At 38.6% G+C, this 22,617-nt stretch overlaps 4 protein-coding genes across 6 annotated transcripts; 1 reads left to right on the top strand and 3 right to left on the bottom strand.

Moving 5' to 3' along the window:
* Nucleotides 230-9,984, bottom strand: LOC18785420 (vacuolar protein sorting-associated protein 8 homolog). Of its 2 annotated transcripts, none has more exons than XM_020556890.1 (19): nucleotides 8,047-9,984; nucleotides 7,644-7,955; nucleotides 7,264-7,503; nucleotides 7,017-7,143; nucleotides 6,782-6,939; nucleotides 6,026-6,659; nucleotides 5,336-5,400; nucleotides 5,149-5,250; nucleotides 4,888-5,030; nucleotides 4,588-4,643; nucleotides 3,665-4,314; nucleotides 3,377-3,567; nucleotides 2,951-3,242; nucleotides 2,268-2,543; nucleotides 2,056-2,165; nucleotides 1,562-1,895; nucleotides 1,020-1,424; nucleotides 648-864; nucleotides 230-560 (listed from the first exon to the last, which is right to left on the bottom strand). In XM_020556890.1, exons 1-19 carry the CDS (start codon nucleotides 9,445-9,447, stop codon nucleotides 535-537), a joined length of 5,739 nt encoding a protein of 1,912 aa, XP_020412479.1. In that variant the 5' UTR covers nucleotides 9,448-9,984; the 3' UTR covers nucleotides 230-534. The 2 variants fall into 2 exon arrangements, with proteins under 2 accessions (XP_020412479.1, XP_020412478.1); XM_020556889.1 differs by having other exon boundaries at nucleotides 648-888; nucleotides 8,047-9,982.
* Nucleotides 10,224-14,244, top strand: LOC18785206 (granule-bound starch synthase 1, chloroplastic/amyloplastic). Its single transcript, XM_007218802.2, has 14 exons — nucleotides 10,224-10,661; nucleotides 10,756-11,146; nucleotides 11,230-11,310; nucleotides 11,409-11,507; nucleotides 11,602-11,691; nucleotides 12,053-12,116; nucleotides 12,203-12,303; nucleotides 12,397-12,506; nucleotides 12,591-12,834; nucleotides 12,942-13,118; nucleotides 13,228-13,419; nucleotides 13,511-13,597; nucleotides 13,685-13,813; nucleotides 13,900-14,244. Exons 2-14 carry the CDS (start codon nucleotides 10,781-10,783, stop codon nucleotides 14,014-14,016), a joined length of 1,857 nt encoding a protein of 618 aa, XP_007218864.1. The 5' UTR covers nucleotides 10,224-10,661; nucleotides 10,756-10,780; the 3' UTR covers nucleotides 14,017-14,244.
* On the bottom strand, nucleotides 14,610-15,795 carry LOC18787594 (60S acidic ribosomal protein P1). Its single transcript, XM_007218571.2, has 4 exons — nucleotides 15,682-15,795; nucleotides 15,461-15,538; nucleotides 15,029-15,238; nucleotides 14,610-14,922 (listed from the first exon to the last, which is right to left on the bottom strand). Exons 2-4 carry the CDS (start codon nucleotides 15,527-15,529, stop codon nucleotides 14,869-14,871), a joined length of 333 nt encoding a protein of 110 aa, XP_007218633.1. The 5' UTR covers nucleotides 15,530-15,538; nucleotides 15,682-15,795; the 3' UTR covers nucleotides 14,610-14,868.
* Nucleotides 17,631-19,931, bottom strand: LOC18787474 (RNA-binding protein 24-B). 2 transcript variants are annotated; one of them, XM_007220997.2, is made up of 6 exons: nucleotides 19,068-19,930; nucleotides 18,826-18,964; nucleotides 18,509-18,626; nucleotides 18,355-18,391; nucleotides 17,914-18,184; nucleotides 17,631-17,811 (listed from the first exon to the last, which is right to left on the bottom strand). In XM_007220997.2, exons 1-6 carry the CDS (start codon nucleotides 19,278-19,280, stop codon nucleotides 17,729-17,731), a joined length of 861 nt encoding a protein of 286 aa, XP_007221059.1. In that variant the 5' UTR covers nucleotides 19,281-19,930; the 3' UTR covers nucleotides 17,631-17,728. The 2 variants fall into 2 exon arrangements, with proteins under 2 accessions (XP_007221059.1, XP_020412319.1); XM_020556730.1 differs by lacking the exon at nucleotides 18,355-18,391 and having other exon boundaries at nucleotides 19,068-19,931.

Here is a 22,617-nt window from a genome sequence, read left to right as displayed (position 1 = left end):
TGGTTGTTTAGCCTGTGAGTTTTGAAATTTCAACACCATATTCTTGTTCTACCTTCTCTACGTCTTAAAACCTTTTTGGCTTTCTCCCTTAAGAAAAAGAATTTCGTTGATCTGCGTTGGTAAGAAAATAATATATATATAATTTTATTTTTTTCCTAAAAACGACCACTAAAAGTTAGCTTATTTTAGGCCTAAAGAGAAAAAAGAGCATTCTCCATGACAGACCAAATCAACCATCCAAGATAAAATACTGCTTCATTACTGATGGATTGTATTTTGATTTCACTACAAATGCCAAGTGCCTTTCTATGAATCATATACAAAACTGGGACTACTTTACGAAGTAATTACAAGTTTACAACAGCTTTAAGCACAGACACAAATTAACATAGAAAGAATTACATGTAACAGAGGAAAACGAACTGGGGGGGTTAAAAACTCAGATAAAACGGTATTTAAAGATATCAGTTATTGTATAGCCTCCGCAGAATTCCAACTCTAGTGTTTTTGTTAGTTGTGTGCATGACGATAATGTCACCGCTTGCTGGTTTTCTCCTTGCCTGGAAAATGAATCCACGTGTTAAAACTGGACACCTTCACAAATTTGAGAACAATTACACAAGAATGAATGACATAAGTACCATTACCGAATATGTTTGACTTTAAGGGAAACCGAAGAGATGACCCCTTTACTTTTAGCTCCCTGAGTTGCTTGGTTTTACTTTGTTTCCCTATTGTCGCAAGATCACTGCTACTTTCTGCTGGTGAAAGAACAGTTCCTTTCTGAACCTTTTCATGATACACAGCTGGAGGTGCAAGCCTCAGTTGAGGCATGTTTTCAATCTCGACCAATCCTCGGTCTCTCTGCAAATTGGTCAACATCTCAAACTGCAATATTCAATTCCAGTTTTTCATTGGTTTTCAATGTAAGACCAGTCCACAAAATAGAAATGACAATGACAACAACAATGATAAAACAAAATGACGATCATGACAAAAATGATATGACATTGCCATACTCGTGATATTTGGTGAAGCCCATAGGTATTCTCTGATGCATTGCTTTCATGTGGGTGGACAGTTGTTCCGTGTATCTGTTGGGTTCTTGAAGAAAACCCCTTCACTAAACTCTTCTCTGGAAGGACAGATTTGTTTCTGGACCTCTGAGATTTCTTCTTAGGCATACAAACAGGGCATCCGGAGGACGAGCTACTACTTGATGTGCCATTCTCCAAAACTTCGCATTGAAGATGTGTTGCATGACCGCAATTGAAAATGCGAATGTAGCTAGAAGAGTTCTTGTCAAGAAGACAATCACATATACAACATATTTGACTCCGAGGGGCATACCCATGAGAGGCCCCTTTCTTGAGTATGCTCATAGTGTAGAATGTATCATCTTCTATCAGGGACTTGGCAGTATCCTACATAACAGATGAAATTATTTAAATGCAATGAGAAGAATGAAGAGGAAGTTGACTGAACAACAATAGAAAACTTCCCAAGAGAAAAGGAAAAGTCACATATCCACCAAGTCATATGAGATATAAAGATGATATACCAGAATTCTTCTTTCGAAGCCATATGTGCTAAGCATCCCCAATATTGTGAATTTAAAATCACCAAATTCCTGGCTACCATTATCAGAAAGGAGTTTGGACATGATGGTTGGAAGGCGAACATAACCTATCATGCCCTCAACAATCTCCTTGATGAACCGAGAGAACACTTTTCTTAAGATATGAGCGCCTTTATGGAGCTTTGAGATTCTCCACTCTATAATAAACGCCACCTCATCCTCTTCAGATTCCAATGACTCAGCTACCACTGTTTTAAGATCGTCTCCTTTAGATACTCTTCCAGCATTAAGGGAATCCGTTAAAGGCTCACAAAACCTGCATTGAAATTTGGAGGATTATTAGTCTTCAAAATATGCACGACCATGTACTTTAAGACTACAATAATGCTGAAATCGGGGAGTATAAAATAGTCAGACAATCGTATGCAAGGAAAACTTGGTGGGAAAGAAAATTGAAAATTTGATTTTGAACTTACGAGTCCAGTAATCTAAACCAGAGTGCCTCTGATTCATCAGGATTTAAACGATGGGTGTTCCGTTGGCACAATCCAATACAGGCATGCAATATACTGTTAATGTCGCTCACCTACATGAGAAAGATTACGAATAATATATAACTATTAAGTGAATCTATAGAAACATAAAAATTAAAACTTAATCACATGCTCTGATTCAAATAATCACGGACCTCCTCCAATTTTAAAGCATTGCTGAAATGCTCAGTACGTGCAGAACCACTTGATACCAGACTTCCCACAGCAGTATCAAGCTTGATAAATTTTTCATTGAGGGTGGAAAGTGTAAGTAAAAGAGCACTGCCAACATCACCAACCCTTTCCAACAAGAATGATGCAGCATCTGTTATCCCATATTTCTGGCACAGCCGTAAACAGTGTTCCACGCGATAGCTATCAAAAGTCTCTAGGAATTTGAGAACTGAATTGCGCTCATACTGACATAACAGCTGCAAAAGCAAAAAGTAAAACATTTAGAACCTGAGGTGGTATCATTGTGATTTCATCATAAGTAGTTGCTGAACATAATCAAATTGGAAGTAACACACTAAGAGGGCAATGTCATGGACAAGCTTTATGGTACAGAAACCAGGGTAGCCACGAAACACACTCGCTCAACTCTTTCAAGTCTTGTATTCCAAAATGAATATACTGACACAATAAGAACAATATTATCTCCCTAGCCAGAACGAATAATCGTTCAACTGAGCACTTGACTTGACAATATCCAGGAAAACAAATGAATCACAAAGAGAATATGATGCAATTGAGACACAGGTTCATTCAATAAAATCAAATTAGAAAGGAAATTAAAAATAAAAAAAACAAGATGTAATTGTACAAACAAGGTGCTCACCTCCAGATAAAGTTCAATCATATCATCAGTCACATTAACAGGATTGTTACGCAAAAGCTTTGGGAAATCACAGATCCTTTCCAAGTAAGCCTCAACTGCTTTTGATTGATCCTTCACCCTCACAAGATCATCTTTTCTTAAACTTGAAAAGTCGAGTGTGCCAGATAAGTGAACCTCAATCACCGTTTTTAAGTAAAGGAATAGGCTTTTTGGATGGGAACGAAGTTCAGAGAGGATATGTGAACCTTCTTCACTAGTAAAATGGTCGATAACCAAGACGAATGTGCCTTCTCTGCATAGAATAAGAAAATATTTGTGATCGAATAACTGAGAAGGAAGACCTCCACTGAAGAAAATAACCAAAATATTACTTAACATGTGAAAAAGGAAAAAGAAAAGAGAAATTCAAGATAACTAAGGGATAACCTGTTTAAGTCAAAAAGCTCTGGAATTCGAGAAATTACTTCTGATCGAAAAGCGGCAGATTCATTGTCAGTCAACTGTAATAATGTTTTGTTGATAAAGGAGAAGGCATGAATGGGTTCATCTACATCTTTCATGTAGCAATCCAGAGCAGCAAGATACTGATGCCTGCTGTTATGAATTAGGCCACAAACCTAAAAAACTCCAAGAGACCTTCTAGTGAGTAATCTCAAACTGAATGAACTGTAACAACATGATATTGACAACATCATAAGATATTGGTAAATTTACCTGATAAAATCGTGCTTTCTCACATAGCTGTAACACATAAGATGAATCCCAATCAGTCTCAGGCACTACCTCAAGAAGACCAAGAACCTGCTTCTCTCTTTTTTTTGAAGTTATGGTATCTCCAGAAACCCATGATGGAAAGTTATTATCTGACGTCAAGTACTCCAAAATTTGAGACAGTACATGTTTCGAGACATTAGCTCTTCCACATGCAACATAGTACGCAATAAACTCAAACAGATCACCAATGTCTTTCTTTGAAGGCCACTCTACTGTTGATGCAGTCTCATCATTGCTAGGAGATCCATCTGTTTGGGAGATGCCCTTACTAACAATATGAATGAGAGTATCTACTGTATTTTGAACCATTGAATTCTGACTTTGAGCCATCGAATTATTCCCATCTGGCAGCTCCATATTTGCATCAGCTGAATCATGAGAAGAAACGTCGGGTTTTGAGATTTCATCTTCAATGAACGCACATCTCAGAACGTCTAAAGTAGCTTCAGTATCTAGCTCCAAGAGAAGATACAGGTTAAGATATTCTCCTCCTCCTGCTCTTGAATTAGGAGCATCAGAACCCTCTAACAAAAATTGCAGAAGTTCTGTTCTGAGAGATGGCAAGCGTGGAGCAGGAATTGTTCCCTGTCCTGCAAATAGAGATAATTAATGCAAACTCTCTTAATCAGATTACTTGAGTTAACATCCAGCAAGAAATGAAGCTATGCAAGTGATTCAAACATGTGTTCCAGTAGAAAAGAATGTTAGTCTTCCTTCACCACTTCATATACTGTAAGTTTTATATCTCTTTTCTATGAATTACTTATTTCAAGACCCACACAGCCACTTCTAGATGGGATTATTACACAGAGGGATATACTTTGACATTCCAATTGAACAACTCCAATAAGTGAAGTCCATACCTGGTGGAAAAGCAAGGCCTGAAAAACAGTACTTCAAATAAACTAGCATCCGGTAACTGTAAACAAGAACAAAATAAAATAAGAACACTTAAAAGCCTCATTGGAAAACTGACAAAATGCAGCCAAGAAGTAACATGAAATAATGTGATACGACTCATTATATTCTTTCAGTAGGATAATAATAAAGGAGTAGGGATGATGCATAATCAAAGGAGAAGCAAACTAAAATCCCACTTTAAACTACATATAAATTTTTCAAACTCAATAGAACACAAAGGAAACATATCAAGACAATCATACCCAAGGGCAGTAGCACCTTCTTTTTTACTATTTTGCAAGACCACCAACAGTTCCTCTAAAGGTGACCTGAAATCATCCAAACCTTTATTGAAGAGATACACCAGAGCACTATACAATCCATGCTCCCGGCATAACCTAACAACCTACAAGAAAACATAATACATTATCTGTGAGTCAAGGAGAAAACTACAACAAACAAAACCAACGCAACATTAAAATAAAAAATAAAAAATTATAAGCAAAAATCTGAGAAGTACAGACCTGATTGAAATCCAAGGATGAAATATCCATGTGGAGAACACATTGTTCAACACGCTGTAACCATCCTTTGCGGCTATAATGCTCTACCAGTGCTTGCATAATCTTCAGAAAAGGGAGAAGGGAAAGAACATTATTATGTATAACATAGCTGCCAATACAGCCAAAATGATTGAACATTATGCAATACCTCAGGTGGAAGAGAACCAAGCATGTCCTTCAATATATATGGCTCCAACAGCTCCAAAAATGTGTCTAAGAAAATTTTAAAAGAAAAATATTGGTACCATGCAATGATGGATAAAACTTATACGTGTATGTAGCTTCAAGCTATGAAACAATCCTGCAAAACAACAGCTGACAGAAGCCAAAAAGAGATACACCATTCTTAAAACTTAATTGCATTGATCCATCATATGTCAAAGTATTAATCCAGACACCCTCAAAACATGAAAGAAAGTTAACATGCGTGGTTCTGAATACTTCCAATAAAATTATTCTAAAAGAAGAAAAGTTCAAGCCTATAATGGCAGGACATATGTTATTCACTTCATCCCTCTTTCAGAAAAGAATAAAAAATGTCATTCACTTCAGTGTTGAGCATGACACTTATTATGAGTTGTGGTAAGACAATTTATTTCATGTCTTGTTGATGCAACACAGTTACACGTTTTAAAAGGTCATTCTGACTCAACCATATGTGTTTAGCAACATGAAGTTTCCCTCTTCATAAGCTTATGAACACCAAAGGATGACTCTCATATTTATTTTTTTCATTTCAATAGAAAAAATTTGTAATCCAGAAACCCAAACTTCGGCTACAAAAACGCATGAAGTTAACAGAAGGATCAAATGCAAAAACACACTGGATTGAGAATACCTCTCTGTTGAACAGCTACAAACTTGGAAAAGATTTCATCAAAAAGTATGTCAGTCCTCTTGATATGGACACAGAATTCAACTGCAACTCCACCGACACGGGTGTATTGCTCTTTTATTTCAGAATGCACAGAACTGCTTTTGCTGTTTAAGTCGTCAACTTGATCCATAATTCCAATTTGGTTGCCTAATGCTACTGATATATATGAAAATACTTCCTCTACATATGACAAAAGTAACTCAACCAGGTAGGACATTATGGCCTCCTGTACAGCAACCAGAGTTCTAGGAAGGTCAACAACACCATGAGCTTGGCCATCATAAATTGTCATTGCCATGTTCAAGGCACCCATCCAATCACCTGCACTCCTTAAAACTTGAATTCGTTCCTTCCATGGGAGAAGCCGGGAAACAATAAGATGCATAGGTCCAAGTACATATACAGAAGCTCCTCTTACAGCTACACAATTGTGATAAGCTTTTTCAGGATTCCCAAATATATTAACAAAGTGAGTATGATAAGCAATAAGATCGTCCCCTCCAAAACCGTCTACAGAAAAACTTGTTTGGTGAATTACAGTTCCATCCTTCGCAAACAAACAAAGTTGTCCAGTCATCATAAGAACCACCAGCATCTGAAGCCATAAAACCTCAAATTATGCTCATTATATTGTGAAGTAAACAAGACTCCTCAACCATTTCAAGGGCAGAAAAACAAAAATTCAGTATCACAGAAAACGAATAGACAAGAGCATACCTGATCATCCAGCCATGCCACACCTATGGCTGCACTTTCAAGAGACCATTTACCATATACTTTCAGCTCTGATTTGACCAACTTGGCCACCTGAACTTTTCGATCCCAAGCAATTGCAAGTAGCGAAACTCTTTCAACTACTTCAGCGGGCATATTTTCTACCCAAAAAAAAAAAAAAAAACCCCATCTTAGGAAGCCGTCAACAGGAAATTTAACAAAGAAAGTCAATCCTTACCAGTATTAGCAGGTAAACGGCGTGATTGCGTTGTACATTTCCAAGCAGTAGAAGGCATGGCACCCTCCCGAACCCCCTCTGGTTTTGAAAGTTGTGCATAGACTTCCAAATTGGGAGTTAGTCTTACCTGCAACAAAGACACATGGAATTAACAAACTGTGAAAGAAAGTCTTTTACAAAGAGGCAAGCATTAATTCCCAAAATAAAAGGTACATGGAATTCACGCTATCATCTGAGGGCTTCATACCACCAGAGCAGTTTGATGGGTGACAAATACGACCACACCTTCTTCAACCAAAGAAGATCCCTCATTGAAGAGTTTCCAACTTGCATCTCCACCCACCACTCCCCCCATCATACCACCAATACTGCTACCTGTAACTGTCCCATTTCCCTGAGCAGATTGTGAAGCCCCTCCAGAGAATTCATCAAAGAGGAGGGGTGAAGCTGACAGCACTGTGCCCGTTCTTTGTCCATCAAGAAGGCACTGTTCCAATCAACATCCACAAGATCAGCAAGTTTGATAGAATTGCATTGTTGAATATCACACATCAGCTCAAAAGCAAGCAATTTTAAACACAATGCTACAGGAATATATCTAAAAACAATGCAAATAAAAAGGTTTACCTGTGTTTTAATGGAGAACCTATTAAGCAGGGGAACCACAGAGAAAGAATGTAACAGTACCAGACCCTTACTATCACCGGTAACTGCCTTGAATTGACGTGTAACTTGAGAATCCTGCCCCAAAAACAGTGTATGTACAACTGGAGCTGTATGTTCTCCAGTAATTACTTTAGCAACCGATGACCTCTGTACGTCCCAAACTGTAATGTGACCATCAGCATAACCCGCTAAGAGCAGGTCCCCTTGCTGATTGAAGCATATAGAAGTCACTGCAGCATAAGATCGTTCTCCTTGCAATCCAAGAATTAGCATCTGGAACATATATAGCATAGTTTGTTAACATGTAGTCACCTATCTCTCTATCATAGGAAGTTAAAACTAAAACATAGGAATGGAAGGTAACCTTTGCATCCATGATATCAGCATTATGAGCAGAGTATTTGCTAGGGATAACAAGAATAGCACCTCTTGCCATTCCTATTGCAATGTAATTACTATGAACCGCCAAGACTTGTGGTGAACCATGATCACGCCGTAATGCTGGAGCTGAAAGGGTCCTGGTAATGGGATTGTTAGCATCGACATTGAAGTATCCCAATGTGGTGGAGCCTCTCCGAACACCCTCAAGCCTCATGGGTTGAGCAGCAGCACCTTCTTCCCAATGCAAAGCAGTAGAAGCTTGCTTCTTCTCTAGCTCTTCAGCAATTTCGAGAGGCTTCTGCAATTTCTTTTCAGCTTTTTTACTAATCCTCCTGCTCTCCAACTGCCCAATTCTCTCCTCCACAAGTTGAGTGATTGAACTTCCCAATTCACCATCATCATTACTATCACGATCATTATTATTGTCATCATCACCACCACCACCCTCACCGTCATTATCATTACCGCCACCACCACCATCACCAAGACGCTCCTCCTCACTATCACTATGTTTGGAACCAGGACTGTTTTCATCTATATCTTGTATTTCTGGTTGACATTCCTCTACAACCTCAACATTATTGTTAAATTCATTATCTTCAACATCATTTGCATCTAAATTTGTCAAATTCTCATCAAAACTAACATTTTTCACTTCTTCCGGAGCATTCCCAGCACTTACTTCAATACCTTGAGACGTTTCCTCTAACTCCCTCTCCCTCTCCCAAGCCCTACCTTTTCTCAACAATTCATCACCAAAATCCACTTCTCCTTCATTCGAATTTGACTCAGTCACTTCAGAACTTCCTACATTCGTATCATTATTAGAATTGGACCCTACCTCGGATTTATCATCCAATTCCGTACTCTCCAGAACCTTCTGGAAAATTCCACTCCCGGCACTCCTCTTCGATTTGATCGCGGCCGCGTGCGGCGTAGGCATCGACCTCGAGGCCGCCGCAGCAGCCGCGAGCGCCGCCCCTGGCTTCGCATTTGTTCTCATGCCTCCAAGCAACCATGGCGACGGCTTCGAAACCTTTCCGACCGGATCGTCCGATAACTCGCCGGACTTGACCCGAGTGTACAAATTGGGCCTCGGCCGGACTTGACTGGACTCGTCGGATTTAGCGCTGGAGACTGATACGGCGTCGGTGGGCGGATGTGGTGGTTTGGGATCAGATGCGAGGCGGTGGATAGTGGAGGGAGGGGACGATGACGCGGACGAATCGGAGTCGTTGAGGATTTCGTCGATCGTACGGTGAGGGACGGAATTAAGGTTGTCGTCGTCGTCTTCATCGGAGAGGGAAAGGTGTGAGTTGAGGAAGGAGTCGAGGTCGAGTTCCATGGCAAGTTGTGGTTCGAATTGAGTCAGCTTCTTGGTCATGCTGGTGCAGCCAAGCTGCTGCTACTAAAATAGTCACCGGAAGAAGAGCCACAGACAGAGAGTTCGACTGGAGAGGGGGAAAAAAGAAAGTATCTTTGTTTTTTGTTTTTTTTTTTCGGAAGGCCTATTTTGCTTTGAAAACACCATAAAAATAATATTAAAAGTATTAAAGTGGGGGACGTTAACAACAGCAAATATATGTAGTATTTTTTTATTTTTTTTTTTAAAAAGAAAATGAGAGGTTTTTTTTTTTTTTAAATTTTCTTTTTCAAAGTTGGGGTTGGGTTTGTTTCATTTAAAATTTTTTTATAAAGATAATTGTAGTCTCTATACATTATCATTTTATTATTTATTAAAAATAATATTCTTTTTTAGGCCAGATATAAACAAAAGTGCCTAAAATTATTAAAAAATAAATTATTTATAAAATTATAATGCAAAGTTTTTAAAAGAGAACTCGTCGTGTACAATTGAAATTTGGATGGAAACTATTATTCTGTTTTTCTAGTGTTATTAAAAAAATTTCATCTCTTCTTCTTCTTCCTTCTTCTCTTGTTTTGACTTGTAAGTCGGCGAGTATGTCTGCCATGTCGTTTCGTCAAACAAAATTGGGAAGGAGAGTAAAATGACGACATGTCGTTTTATTTGGAACAACGTGTCTGCTGCCTAAATAATTGCCGTCACTTCGGTAACGATGCGCGGTTGTTGTCGAGATAGGCTTCAATTGACAATAACCACAAAACTATATCTTTACGCATAGATATTGGACCATTAACACGCGTATCAGGTATACATATGCAAAAATACTATGTCCAATGCGGCTAAGTAGTGAGATAGGAGACAAATTAAAGCTGTTTCCTCGTCTTCTTGTTGGACTTTAATCCAAAGGTGGATTTGAGAATTGAGAGCAATTTGCAGATGACAAAAACAAATATCTTTACGCATATTCTGCTCTGTTCTCTTATTATTTGCAGCTGGTTGGTCCCATGAGTCCTAGTCTCTCGCACTCTGTACACCGCTAATGAATCTTGAGGTTCTGGGCATTTCAAACCCCCCAACCATGAGTTCAGTGACCTTTTGCAAACTGGAAAGTACAACTACACCCTCTGGCTTAATTGCTTAAAAACCACCACAAAGTGCAAGTGCAGCTCCTTCCTTCCTCATCATTTTCAGAAGAAGAAAGAACACACTCACTGCAGCTTGTGGCTGGCTAGGTACTCAGTTTTGCTTTGTTTATTGCTTGCTTCTAATCTTGTTATTGGATTTGATTTGTTATGCATTTTGTGTTTTATGTTCACTCTTTTACAGAACATAACATCGCCAATAATTAATAATGGCAACTGTCACTGCTTCAAGCTTTGCCTCAACAAGTTCCAATGTCAGCTATGGCGCTGTATCTTCTGTATCAGAGCCTAAAACGGGATATAAGAAAATGGGTTTTGGAAAACAGGCCATGACTCACAATGGGTTAAGAGCTTTGAACACAGTGGACGAGCTCCGCGTCAAAATCATGGGAAATTCAATTGCAAGGCAAGCAAGGAGCAAATCTTTCAACAGTACTAGGACTGGTTCAAGACCGGCAGGAACCATTGTTTGTGGAAGTGGGATGAATTTAGTGTTTCTGGGAACAGAAGTTGGCCCATGGAGCAAAACTGGTGGACTTGGAGATGTTCTTGGAGGCCTGCCACCAGCTATGGCAGTAAGCTTCTGCTTCCTCTCTTGCCTTATAATTCATTTCTTATAATCAATGATACTATAACAAGCAAATTAATTCTTCTTCAGGCAAATGGCCATCGAGTGATGACTGTTTCTCCGCGATACGACCAGTACAAAGATGCATGGGATACAGAAGTTACAATTGAGGTTGTGTATATTATAAATGGTATAACGTTCATATTTAAATGGGAGGACAATGAATTTTGTTTGGTTATGGTGAAATGACTTATTTCTCTGCTATTTAGGTTAAAGTGGGAGAAAAAACTGAAAAGGTTCGCTTCTTTCATTGCTACAAAAGAGGAGTTGATCGTGTGTTTGTGGATCACCCACTGTTTCTTGAAAAGGTTGGTCTTGTGAATCAATCAATGTTCTTCCTTTCCAATAGTTTTTATTAGCTGGAAAAGAGGAAAGTTATCCGCTTGATGACTGGTGTTTCAGGTTTGGGGAAAAACTGCATCCAAAATCTACGGACCCATTGCTGGAGAGGATTTCAAGGACAACCAACTTAGATTCAGCCTGCTATGCCGGGTTAGTAATCTCCATCTTCTGGGTTGCTTCTTTTTTTTTTCTTTTTTCTTTTTTGATGAGATAGGAGGACAAAACCCCAAAAAGAAACGACAACTAACTAATACAGATCAAGCGCGGCCTGAAGTTCGGGTTGCTTTTTCTATTCAAGTTAACCCCCTGGAAATTATTCTGTAAATTAAGTCTTGGATCAAATGTGCACTTAGTTTCCATGTAATCTTCATTTGTACATCAGTCGGTCCTTGCATCGTATATTCTTATATCCTTGCATCAGTCTAACTGTATTTACTGATTCTTCTCTCTTTTTTGACCCCCAACAATTTTATGCTTATATTCTCATGATTGTATAAATTGTATGTTTTAGGCAGCTCTAGAAGCACCAAGAGTTCTGAACCTTAACAGCAGCAAATATTTTTCGGGACCATATGGTAGGCAATCTAATCTGCAGTTCTCCAAACCAACACTACTGTTTAAAATATTTGTTACATTGGTACTATGGCATTTCTGCACGCAGGAGAAGAAGTCGTTTTCATTGCCAACGATTGGCACACTGCCCTCCTCCCATGCTACCTGAAAGCCATATACCAACCTAAAGGCATATACAGAAGTGCTAAAGTAGGTGACCAGTTCATTTGTTTTGAAACTAATAAGTATTCCAGTCAGCTGTGAGTCCTTAAAAACCAGTTATTTTGCCAATCTTGTTGATAGGTAGCCTTTTGCATTCACAACATTGCTTATCAAGGCAGATTCGCATCCGCAGACTTCGCACTTCTCAATCTACCAGATGAATTCAAAAGCTCCTTTGATTTCATTGATGGGTAGGGTTTCTTTGTACAGAATATAGCATAGACTGCATACTATTATATGATGGAGCCTTGAGCATGATTGGTCCAATTCCACAGCTATGACAAGCCAGTGAAGGGGAGGAAAATTAACTGGATGAAAGCTGGAATTTTAGAATCAGACAAGGTCTTGACTGTTAGCCCATACTATGCTGAAGAACTAGTTTCTACAGTTGAAAAAGGAGTCGAATTGGACAACGTTATTCGGAAAGCTGGAATTCTTGGAATTGTGAATGGCATGGACGTCCAGGAGTGGAATCCATTAACTGACAAGTATACAGCTGCCAAATATGATGCTTCAACTGTAAGAACATTAGTTATCATGCATTAACTTCCATGACCAGCAAGCACTCTGTATAACTTCTTTGATTTTAAGATGCAATATCGTTTGAAAAATTTGGCTTTGCTTAGGTGACTGATGCAAAGCCTCTGTTGAAAGAAGCCCTCCAAGCAGAAGTGGGATTGCCAGTGGACAGAGACATCCCTGTCATAGGTTTCATTGGTCGGCTTGAAGAGCAGAAAGGTTCAGATATTCTGATAGAAGCCATTCCCCATTTTATCAAAGAGAATGTTCAGATCATAGTCCTCGTAAGTACTGAACATGGAAGTTGTTTCTCTCATTTTCTTGCATAATGCTTGTTGTATCACTAAAACCAACGTGTATACTATCCTCATGTGCATTCTGCAATTTCCTCAGGGGACTGGCAAAAAGCCGATGGAGAAGCAGCTTGAACAGTTGGAGATAAAATACCCTGACAAAGCCCGGGGAGTAGCAAAGTTCAATGTTCCTCTGGCTCATATGATAACAGCCGGAGCTGATTTTATGTTGGTTCCAAGCAGATTTGAGCCTTGCGGTCTCATTCAGTTGCATGCCATGCGTTACGGAACTGTAAGATGCCTGCCTCCAACAATTTCTTCCTTCCAAAATATTCATCTTCTTGCAATAATACTAACTCACTGCTGTGCTTGTGCTTGTGCAGGTGCCAATTGTTGCCTCAACTGGTGGGTTGGTAGACACTGTTAAAGAAGGATTCACTGGATTTCAAATGGGAGGTTTCAATGTGGAAGTAAATAAATCGATTTCAACCCTTTTTTTCTTACACAAGAACTTCTCTACTTTTGTGTGAGTTCAAGTTTCCAAAATTTCCTTTCAGTGTGAAGTTGTTGATCCTGCGGATGTACAAGCGATTGCAACTACTGTCACAAGAGCCCTTGGAACTTATGGAACCCCAGCTTTTACTGAGATCATAGGCAACTGCATGGCTCAAGATTTATCATGGAAGGTAAGAAACCTTTCTTAACATGATAATCCTTTTAACAATGAATCACATTCGCATATTCTTGAACCATTTGAATCGTAATGGCATAGGGGCCTGCCAAGAAATGGGAGGAAGTGCTGCTAAATTTGGGTGTTGTTGACAGCGAACCCGGGATCGATGGTGAGGAAATTGCACCACTCGCCAAGGAAAACATCGCAACGCCATGAAAGACGCAAGTTCAACCTGCAGTTGATCAGTTTTGTGAACTAACATAAAAGACATTTACTGCACACCCAAAACAGACCGCCTTGTGTGCATCATATGAACGTAAAAATTCTCGACCAAAATAAGTGAAACCTTCTGTGCAATCTTGTTCATAGGCCAATTGTGAAGACCTTCGGTGATGGTTGATTTGAAAAAAAAAAAAAAAGAGCGGCCTAGTAGGGCAAACAAAATCAATAGAAGATTGATAAGCGCTTGTGCCATTTTCTGCCCTTCCAATGATGATAAAATCCTGCCCATGTAACCAAACTCTCATTTTAAAATGAGCAAAATGAAAGTATCATCCACACCACTCACCCCAACAACCCTTCTGCACCAGAGAGAAGCATTCACCTCACAATCTCTTCTTCATTCTCAAAGGTTGCTCCAAACAGAAGGCAAAAGAAGTTTCTTCTAAAAAAATTTAATGGCATTTCTAAGTGACCAAACAAGATCTCGGTGATCAAACAAGGCCCAGGTTCGCAATCGATGCCAAGAAACTCAGACAGTTATACCATCATCCGACACCAAACAAGCATAACACATTGAACAAAAGAAATTTCAAAAACCATTGCAAACCATTCAAATTAAGATCAAATGGGGAACATACTTTTATATCCAGAAGCTCAAAATGAGATTGTTCAAAATTATAGTGCTCAGCAGGACACCCCAGACTCTGAACAATTTGTCCATCAGAAATACATAACAAAAAGCCAAAAATGAAGAAAGCCCTACTACATTGATAAGGTTAACTAGTCTCAAAAGTACTAAAAACCAGCAAGCTGAAAAGTGGACTATATCTTGTTTGGAGGAAGCTCCTAATCAAACAAGCTGAATCCCATATCGTCATCACTTTCTTCCTTGGGTTCCTCCTGTAAAATCAAATTAGAAAACAACAAAACGAAAATAACAAATCAGATAACCACTAAACGATCAATAGAAACGCAATTGATGAAAAACAATATGATGATGCAATACCTTCTTCTCCTCTGCTGCGGGAGCAGCAGCAGGGGCAGCGGCACCTGCACCTGGGGCGGCAACAGCAACTGCACCACCACCCCCTCCGGCACCGACATTCAGAATAAGGTCCTCAATGTTTCGCTTCTCGGCGAGCTTAGCGAACAATCCAGGCCAGTAGGACTCAACTGTGACATTGGCAGCTTTCACCAATGTTGCAATCTTCTCAGCCTATTACAAACCAATTAAGGAGAACCACAGCTTCCCAAAACAACATTTCTACCCTTAACACAAGTGATTCAAACAAAATCAAACTCATATTAATTTAACACATAATAAGACTAAACATGAACACACACATAAAACTTTTATTTTTTCCAGCTTAAAATAAAATGCTAAATATGAGAGGAAGCTAAACACAAATACATAAAAACAATAATAAACGAAGGATACAGTGATGGGGATGCCATCGTCATGGAGGACTAGGGCGGCGTAAGTGCAAGCAAGCTCTGAGACTGACATCGTTTTTCACTATAACCAGCAAACAACAACTAAAATTATTTCTTTTGTCATGAAAATTGAATATTGTTATTCATCAGAGTTAACAGTGGGTTCCAGTTGAAGGTACATGGCGGTACAGAGGGAGGGAGGTACAGAGAGAGGGAGAGAGTTACCTGAGAGAGATGAGATCTGAGATGGACGGGTTTCTCTCTGTGCTTAGAGTGCTGCGCGGCTGCAAAACCTCGACACTTCTCTTCTAGGGTTCCTGATTTTCTAGCGAGGCAGAGCTTTTAAAGGTACACTGAAATGGGCTCGCCTGATTATTTGGAAGCCCAAGAGTGGGCTCCACCACGACCAAGGCCCACAAATTCAGTAGCAAACTGATATGGGTCAAGCAAGCCCAGCCCAGCCCAATTCTTCTTATGGAGAACCCAAGAAGATATCTGGATCAGACCCAAAAAAAAGATGATATCTGGACACCCACTTAATTTTGTTGTAGAATGACTTAAAAGCCCTTCAACACAAACAATAACTCGTCTTTAAAAATTTAGAAGGGTAAAGATGGGCTAACTTATAGTGGGGAAATGAAAATATTAAAACGAAAAAATTTGGGCTGAGCTTTACTCCACTATGAACCTTTTATTTGGAAAATATTTGTCTTGCTTTCCAATCAGTCGGAGTTTAATATGAGTGCAGAAATTGTTGTTTTTATGTTTCTGATAAATATTAATCATATGAAGTCAAAGAAGTGTCTCCTTTGTACACCCCTTTGGTAAAGTCTGCAAGTTTTTTTTTTGTTTTTTTGCCAATGGTAAAGTCTGGAAGTTGAGAGTAGAAGTTATTATAAAGAGAGTGAACTTTTGGACCAAAAAAAAAAAGAGTGAACTTTGGTTTATTGAATCAAAAATGGCTTCAAAGGAGCCGAATGTAGATTTGCCAAGCCATCTTTGGAAGGTGGCTTAAGTTTCATGGTTAAGGAGGACGATTTGTGCTAACGGGGTTTAGTCTAGTGGAAAAGAACTAGTGGTTTCAGATTCGTACCCCATATAGCACATTAGTAGTGAAGTGTGTGAGTAACCCCCATTTCCTTGTAGTTTAGAATATCGTTTGCTTTTTTTGTTTTTGTTTTAGAGGAGGATTTGTTGACAACAGTTGTATATGCCAATGCCATTAGCTACCCCTTTTGAAGCATGTTCATGTAATTTGGGGCAAGCAACGAAACATATCATCATGATTCCTATTATATAATGTGAGTGATTTTGTGTGGTACATGAAACTTGTTCTTGAGAAGGTTTAAATCTTCTCCTCCTTTCATTTTCCTCCAAATCAAATCATGCACAACCAACCAGCATGACAAACTTACACACAGTAAAGTTACTAGAGCTCAATGCTTATTAGACCCCCTTTTTCTGTAAGATGATCCCCTTGGATTCCAAGCGCATTATTCAAGGGCCAAAAGTGATTTGAATTTGATCATGCAAAAGAAGAATCATAATAAGAAAACAATGCCAAGTTGCCAAACTGAAAGCGAAAGTATCTGCGAAGGAAAAAAAAAAGTAATAAATGAGAGAGACAGACAATCTTCTATTTTTTCCAACTAATTCTATCTTGAAAAGTATCAATCATGAACAATGACCAAAACGAAAAAAATTACAGGTTAATGGCCAGCTAAAGCTATCCGAGAGCTTTGACCAAACTGGGTTTCAAAGATACAAAACCAATCTTTTGAAACCCGATTGCTTTCCAATATAAACAAGCGGTATTATGTCATTGGATGCTCTATGCATCCGAGGCACATAACCCAACTGGTAATTAGTGTGTGAGGCAGAATCCAAAGCCCAATATTTAGCTTCCACCCCATGATGCCAATACATGAATGATTAAATTATGACTCTTAATTCTCCTAATGCTAACAACTACTTGAAAATAAGACTCCCCTATTTGTCTTAACCCACCCATGTAAGATGAAGATGAGGAAGTTAGTGTGGAGCAAGCGATGAACCGTCCAATGCTGATCACTTGGATGCCCTTTTGATCTCTTCTCATGGCAGCTGATATGTATTCTGCAGCAGGCTAGGCACCCTTTTGAAATTGATAGCTTATTATGGTTTTGTTATTGACATTTTCCCTTCCCTTTTGCACTTTGACTCTGTAACCCATTATCAATGTGGTTAGCCTTGTAAAGAAGACATTGTTTTTTTTTTCTCTCTCTGTAGACATTTAAGTTGAAGAATTCTGTTCAGAATTGGCTGCAGAGGCTTGTGAAGAAGCACCAGCACCAGTTGCTGCTGCTGTTGTTGTACCTGTGACATTTTGCATGTAATTTGTAAATTCTCTGGAGCTTAATGTTTGCCTTGTTACTCTGAAGTAATTTTCTAGGTATGGTTAAAAAAAATAACATTTACCTGTGGTGGTAGTTGTGGTGGTGGTAATTGGCATTGAAGAAGGAAGAGAGAGAATCCCAGCTGTGGAACCAGCAGCATAAGGCTGATGAGGCAAATATGGGTACTGTACCATTTGGGGATATTGAACTCCAAGACCATGAGCCTGGCTACTGCTCTGTGCATACTGAGCATATAATGGGTAGACATTTTGGTACATGCCAGTTGGCCCTGATGCCCCAGTTGTGGTGTAATAAGGTGAGAATTGTTGACCACCATAAACACTATAATAATTCTGCAGCAAGCAACAAGATGCATTGCCATCAAAGTCAGCTTAAGCAACTCAATTCAATGAAATTGTTTATGCATTGGTAACATGAATCAACATTGCAACATTGAGCTCCCCAAAAAGAAATAAAAATAAAGTAAAATCTATGCAATGTCACTTAAATGAAAGAAAATTACCATGGGATACATGGAATCTTGTGAATATCCAGTGTACCTGTAAATTGTAATTTCATACACACACACACACCAAAAAAAAAAAAATCAGACATTGAACAGAAAAGAAAAGGGGATTTTGCCCATCTTTTATTCCTATGATGATTTTGAATCTTACCCATAAGCTGAATAAGGAAATGTGTATTGACCAGTTGGTTGATGGAAGTATGGTGATGAAGAGCCATGATAAGCAGGTGGAGCCACCAACCCATGTGCTGGTCTGAACCTTCCTGCACCTGCATTAGCATAATAAATGAGTACATACATTATTTTCTTTTCAATTCCTACCCCATATTTAGATCCACATTTCAATTTGGTATAAAATGAAAATGGGTTTTAACATATGATCAATTCAATTTCATAAAAGTGGATATTGGAAGGGATTTATCAAAGAAAAAAAGCAATAGTATGAGACAGAGAGAGAGAGAGACATACCATGCTGCTGATGAGGAGTTGGGGGACGAGTCTTTTGTGCACCAAGAGATGCAAGATTGCAATTTGCCCTCCTTCCATCAATCACAGGGGATGGATTTTGACATGCTCTCATGGCTGCCTCTGAATCCTTAAATGTAACCTAAGAAATTGAAGGATTGAAAACAACCATAAAAACCAGCAGAAAACCCAAGAAACAAATGAACAAATAAGCTTCTGAAAATGAGAGGCAAAAATGGGCTTACAAATCCATAACCCTTGGACCTCCCAGTGTTCTTATCTGTAATCACAACAGCCTCTAAGATCTCTCCAAACTGTTCAAAATACCTTCTCATAGTCTCCCTCTGAGTCTCCCAAGCCAACCCACCAACAAAGATTTTGGTGAAAGTTGTGTCATTGTATTGGCCAGGATTATTAATGTTACTACCCACCATCTGAAATTGCCTTGGTTGAGACATCAGAACAAACAAACCAACAAAGACAAACACCCCAAACAAAAGCAAGAAAAGGGAAATAAAAAAGATGGCTAATCAAACAAAAAGAGAAAAACCCAGAACCCAAATACGGAGAAATAAAGAAAGATTTAGTCTTTTATTTCCAAAGATCACATCAATGAAAACACAAACACACTCGTGCACTTGGGATTCTGTTTGTTCCTCTTCTTCTAATCCTCCTCCTTTCTACGACTTGTTTTTCAACCAAGGCTACTTGTATAACTGCCTCTTTTTCACAACCAGGACAAGTAGCTCTCCTCAGATTCCTCAACAACGATACCCGTAACGAGAAAATCATTACTGTTGAGGGTGGAAAGGGGAAATGAGAGGAGAGAGAGAGAGAGAGAGAGAGAGAGAGAGGAAAAAGAAGATTACTACCCTATCAAAATATTTATATGCAAAACAATAACACACACAGAAACATAGCCAGAGAGGCAGATAGGAAAAAAAACAGAGGAGAAACAGAGCAATATTGAAATTTTAAAAGAAAAATGAGAGAAGGGATCGAAAAAAAGGAGAAGACAAAAAAGCTGCTAGTGGGCACCCACGACAATAGTAGGCAGAGGTGGTGTCCAATGAAAAATGGAAGACCAGAGACCATAGGACCAACCTTTCTTGCTGTATCACCACTTTCTCTCTCAGCTATAAGCAATTATATATATATATATACACAATATCAAACAAGAATATAAATATTATAAACAAACAAAAAATATTGGTTTAATAATATTTACATTTGTGGGGGGTGGGTCTGCATGAACATTTGCTTCGCTGTATTCAACCTTCCATTTCCTATTCTCTCTCTTTCTCTGTTCCACCCCTCTTGATATTGCTTGCTCTGTTTATGGCATTTGGTGGGTCTCTGAGATATGATACCTTGAGAGACTCTCTCTCTCTCTCTCTCTCTGTTCAACTTCAAAACCCTCTCTTTCTCTCTCTCTAAAGCTGCAGCTATTCTCTTAACCGAAAAAGTACAGGAAATGGGATTGTTTTTTGGTGGGCCAAAACTTTCTGGCACAACCTTCTAAATCTTTTCTTTGAAAATTATTAAGGGTAATCAATAATAATAAATTTGGACACTAATTAAATAAATGTGGGCACCTCTGTTTTTGTTAACAACACCCAGCTCTTCTTCCTAATTGGAGTCTCATGAAAACCCATTTTTGCCCACCATTCCATTTCTGCATCAATGCATGGACAGATTTATTTGCAGTCTATAATTCCACTTCCACTCTCTTGCTCTTTTGGCTTCCCATTTTGACAATTTTGGGTCCCCTTTTTTTATGGATCAAATATGGCAGAAGAAATAAGGGGCACCCCATGTCATTATTTATTCTTAATTTGGTGTTGAGTATCATTAAAAAGGATTTTATTATTTGTAAAATAATTACAATGATTAAAAAAAGAAGAAGAACCAGTGGTATGCGTGGTAAGCGGCGTCTATGATGGTCAAATGGGATATAAGAGAGAGAGAGAGAGAGAGAGAGAGGGTAATATAGTGGGGGTAATTAGATCCACCAGATATATAATTAAAACTCTGGAAACGAAATCATGACTGTCTTCTACCACACAACGGCTTTGGACTCTCGAAGAGATCGCGGTCAAACCTCTGTGTTTTTTTTTTTCTTTTTAATTTTTTTTAGTTGGGAACAAATACTTTATTTATTTAAGTTCATTTTTCTTCTCATGTTTGGTTTCACTGTCGGCTCTGTTGGCGGCTAGTTCTAATAAAGCTGTGGGCTTGAGAGAGAAGTGGGTGAGCTGAGCAAATATTTGATTGGGTAACATTCATGGCCATGCACATACACATTCACAGAGAGCTTAAGATGATAAGATCTTCAGTATCCTATAAAAGGAGCTAGAAAACGACATCTACTTGCCCCATTATTTGTTCATTGGAAAAGATTCTTGCTTTGCCTACTTAATTATCATCCAACTGCGTTACAGCTTGTGCATTGTCTATGATCGAGTAAATAGCTCTACGAACAAATTGATCGGATCAAATTGGGGGAATAGAAAGATTTGTACAAGTTATATCTTTCATCATCTTTTTGTGGAAAATTATTAGGCATAAATATGTTAGACACCTATAACTCGATTTATGAAATAGTGTCTCTCTTCAAAAAAATCATTATTTTTTTACCGCTGCACAAGAAAATATTTTCTTACAAATAAACAAGATATTAAAGAATTATCCATACATACAATTGTAATTATTGATACGGGCCTACTGATAACTTTTACCATTAAGCAATCACTAGATTTGTTGTGATATAAGAAAAATGTATTAGAAGCATGTGGTTTGTTGATTAATCAAATCGCTTTAGAAGTCAACAACGCATATATATACACCTAGCTAGCTGATGATGTTGATACAAGTGGCAATTTATTGCTTTGCTTGTTTGTGAGCTTAGGCCGGTTTCAACATGTAGTACTTGAAGTAGATCATGTTTGCTTAAATTCAATATATTGGAGATTTTGGGTGGTTTATTATATTATGTATTGTCATTGTGGATCACATGATTGTCACAATGCAAACAAACATTGACACCAGCTCTCGCTCGGGTAGGGAGTTTGATGTGAAGGATTTGGCAGCTGTAAGTCAAAAACTTGGGATCCAGGGGCGGATCTACACGAAGGCCTGCCGTGGTCCTGCCTTTCGTATTTTGTTCTCAATCCCGTGTAATGTATTACTATTCATATAATAATACGATTTCTTCAATTAACTTAGTGTTGATCTTCTAGTTGACGATGAGAAAGCTATGTGGAAGTGATTTTTAAAATTTTGGTCCCCCCACACTGAGAATCCTAACCTCGACCCTGTTGGGATCACAGCAGAAAGGGAAAAAAAATACTGCTGAGGAAATAAAGATGTCTATGCTGAAAAGGGTTACATGCTGCATTAAGAAATTATAGTGCCTCAGCACATGCAGGATTCAAAATGTGTTTCGACTCATGTTCTTGTTTGCTTGCAATTTGCAAACTATATCTTTTAATTTGAATCCTACCAAATGAAAAATATTAAACTAGCTAGTAACTTACACAAAGCCTTTGAATTGAAAATGATGCGCATGCATGTTCTCGGCAAAAAGATAGAGAAAAGTAAAACCACATGTTACCAACTAATTACCATAACATCTCACAGTTTTTAATTATTAGTATCCAGAGAAGTAAAAACCAGAAAGTAAAAAACAAAAACAGCCATAAAAATTCGAGTCAGAGAGGGAATGAAGAAGGTGACAAAGCTAGCTAGGCTGGCTTGAAGACAAGAAGCAAAGCAAGCCGAGCTGAGGAGATTGAG

This window comes from Prunus persica, chromosome G2 (assembly GCF_000346465.2).
Source record: "Prunus persica cultivar Lovell chromosome G2, Prunus_persica_NCBIv2, whole genome shotgun sequence".
NCBI classification, from domain to species: Eukaryota; Viridiplantae; Streptophyta; class Magnoliopsida; order Rosales; family Rosaceae; genus Prunus; species Prunus persica.
The sequence above is the reverse complement of the archived record's forward strand: the minus strand, read 5'-3'. Positions and strand labels throughout refer to the sequence as shown.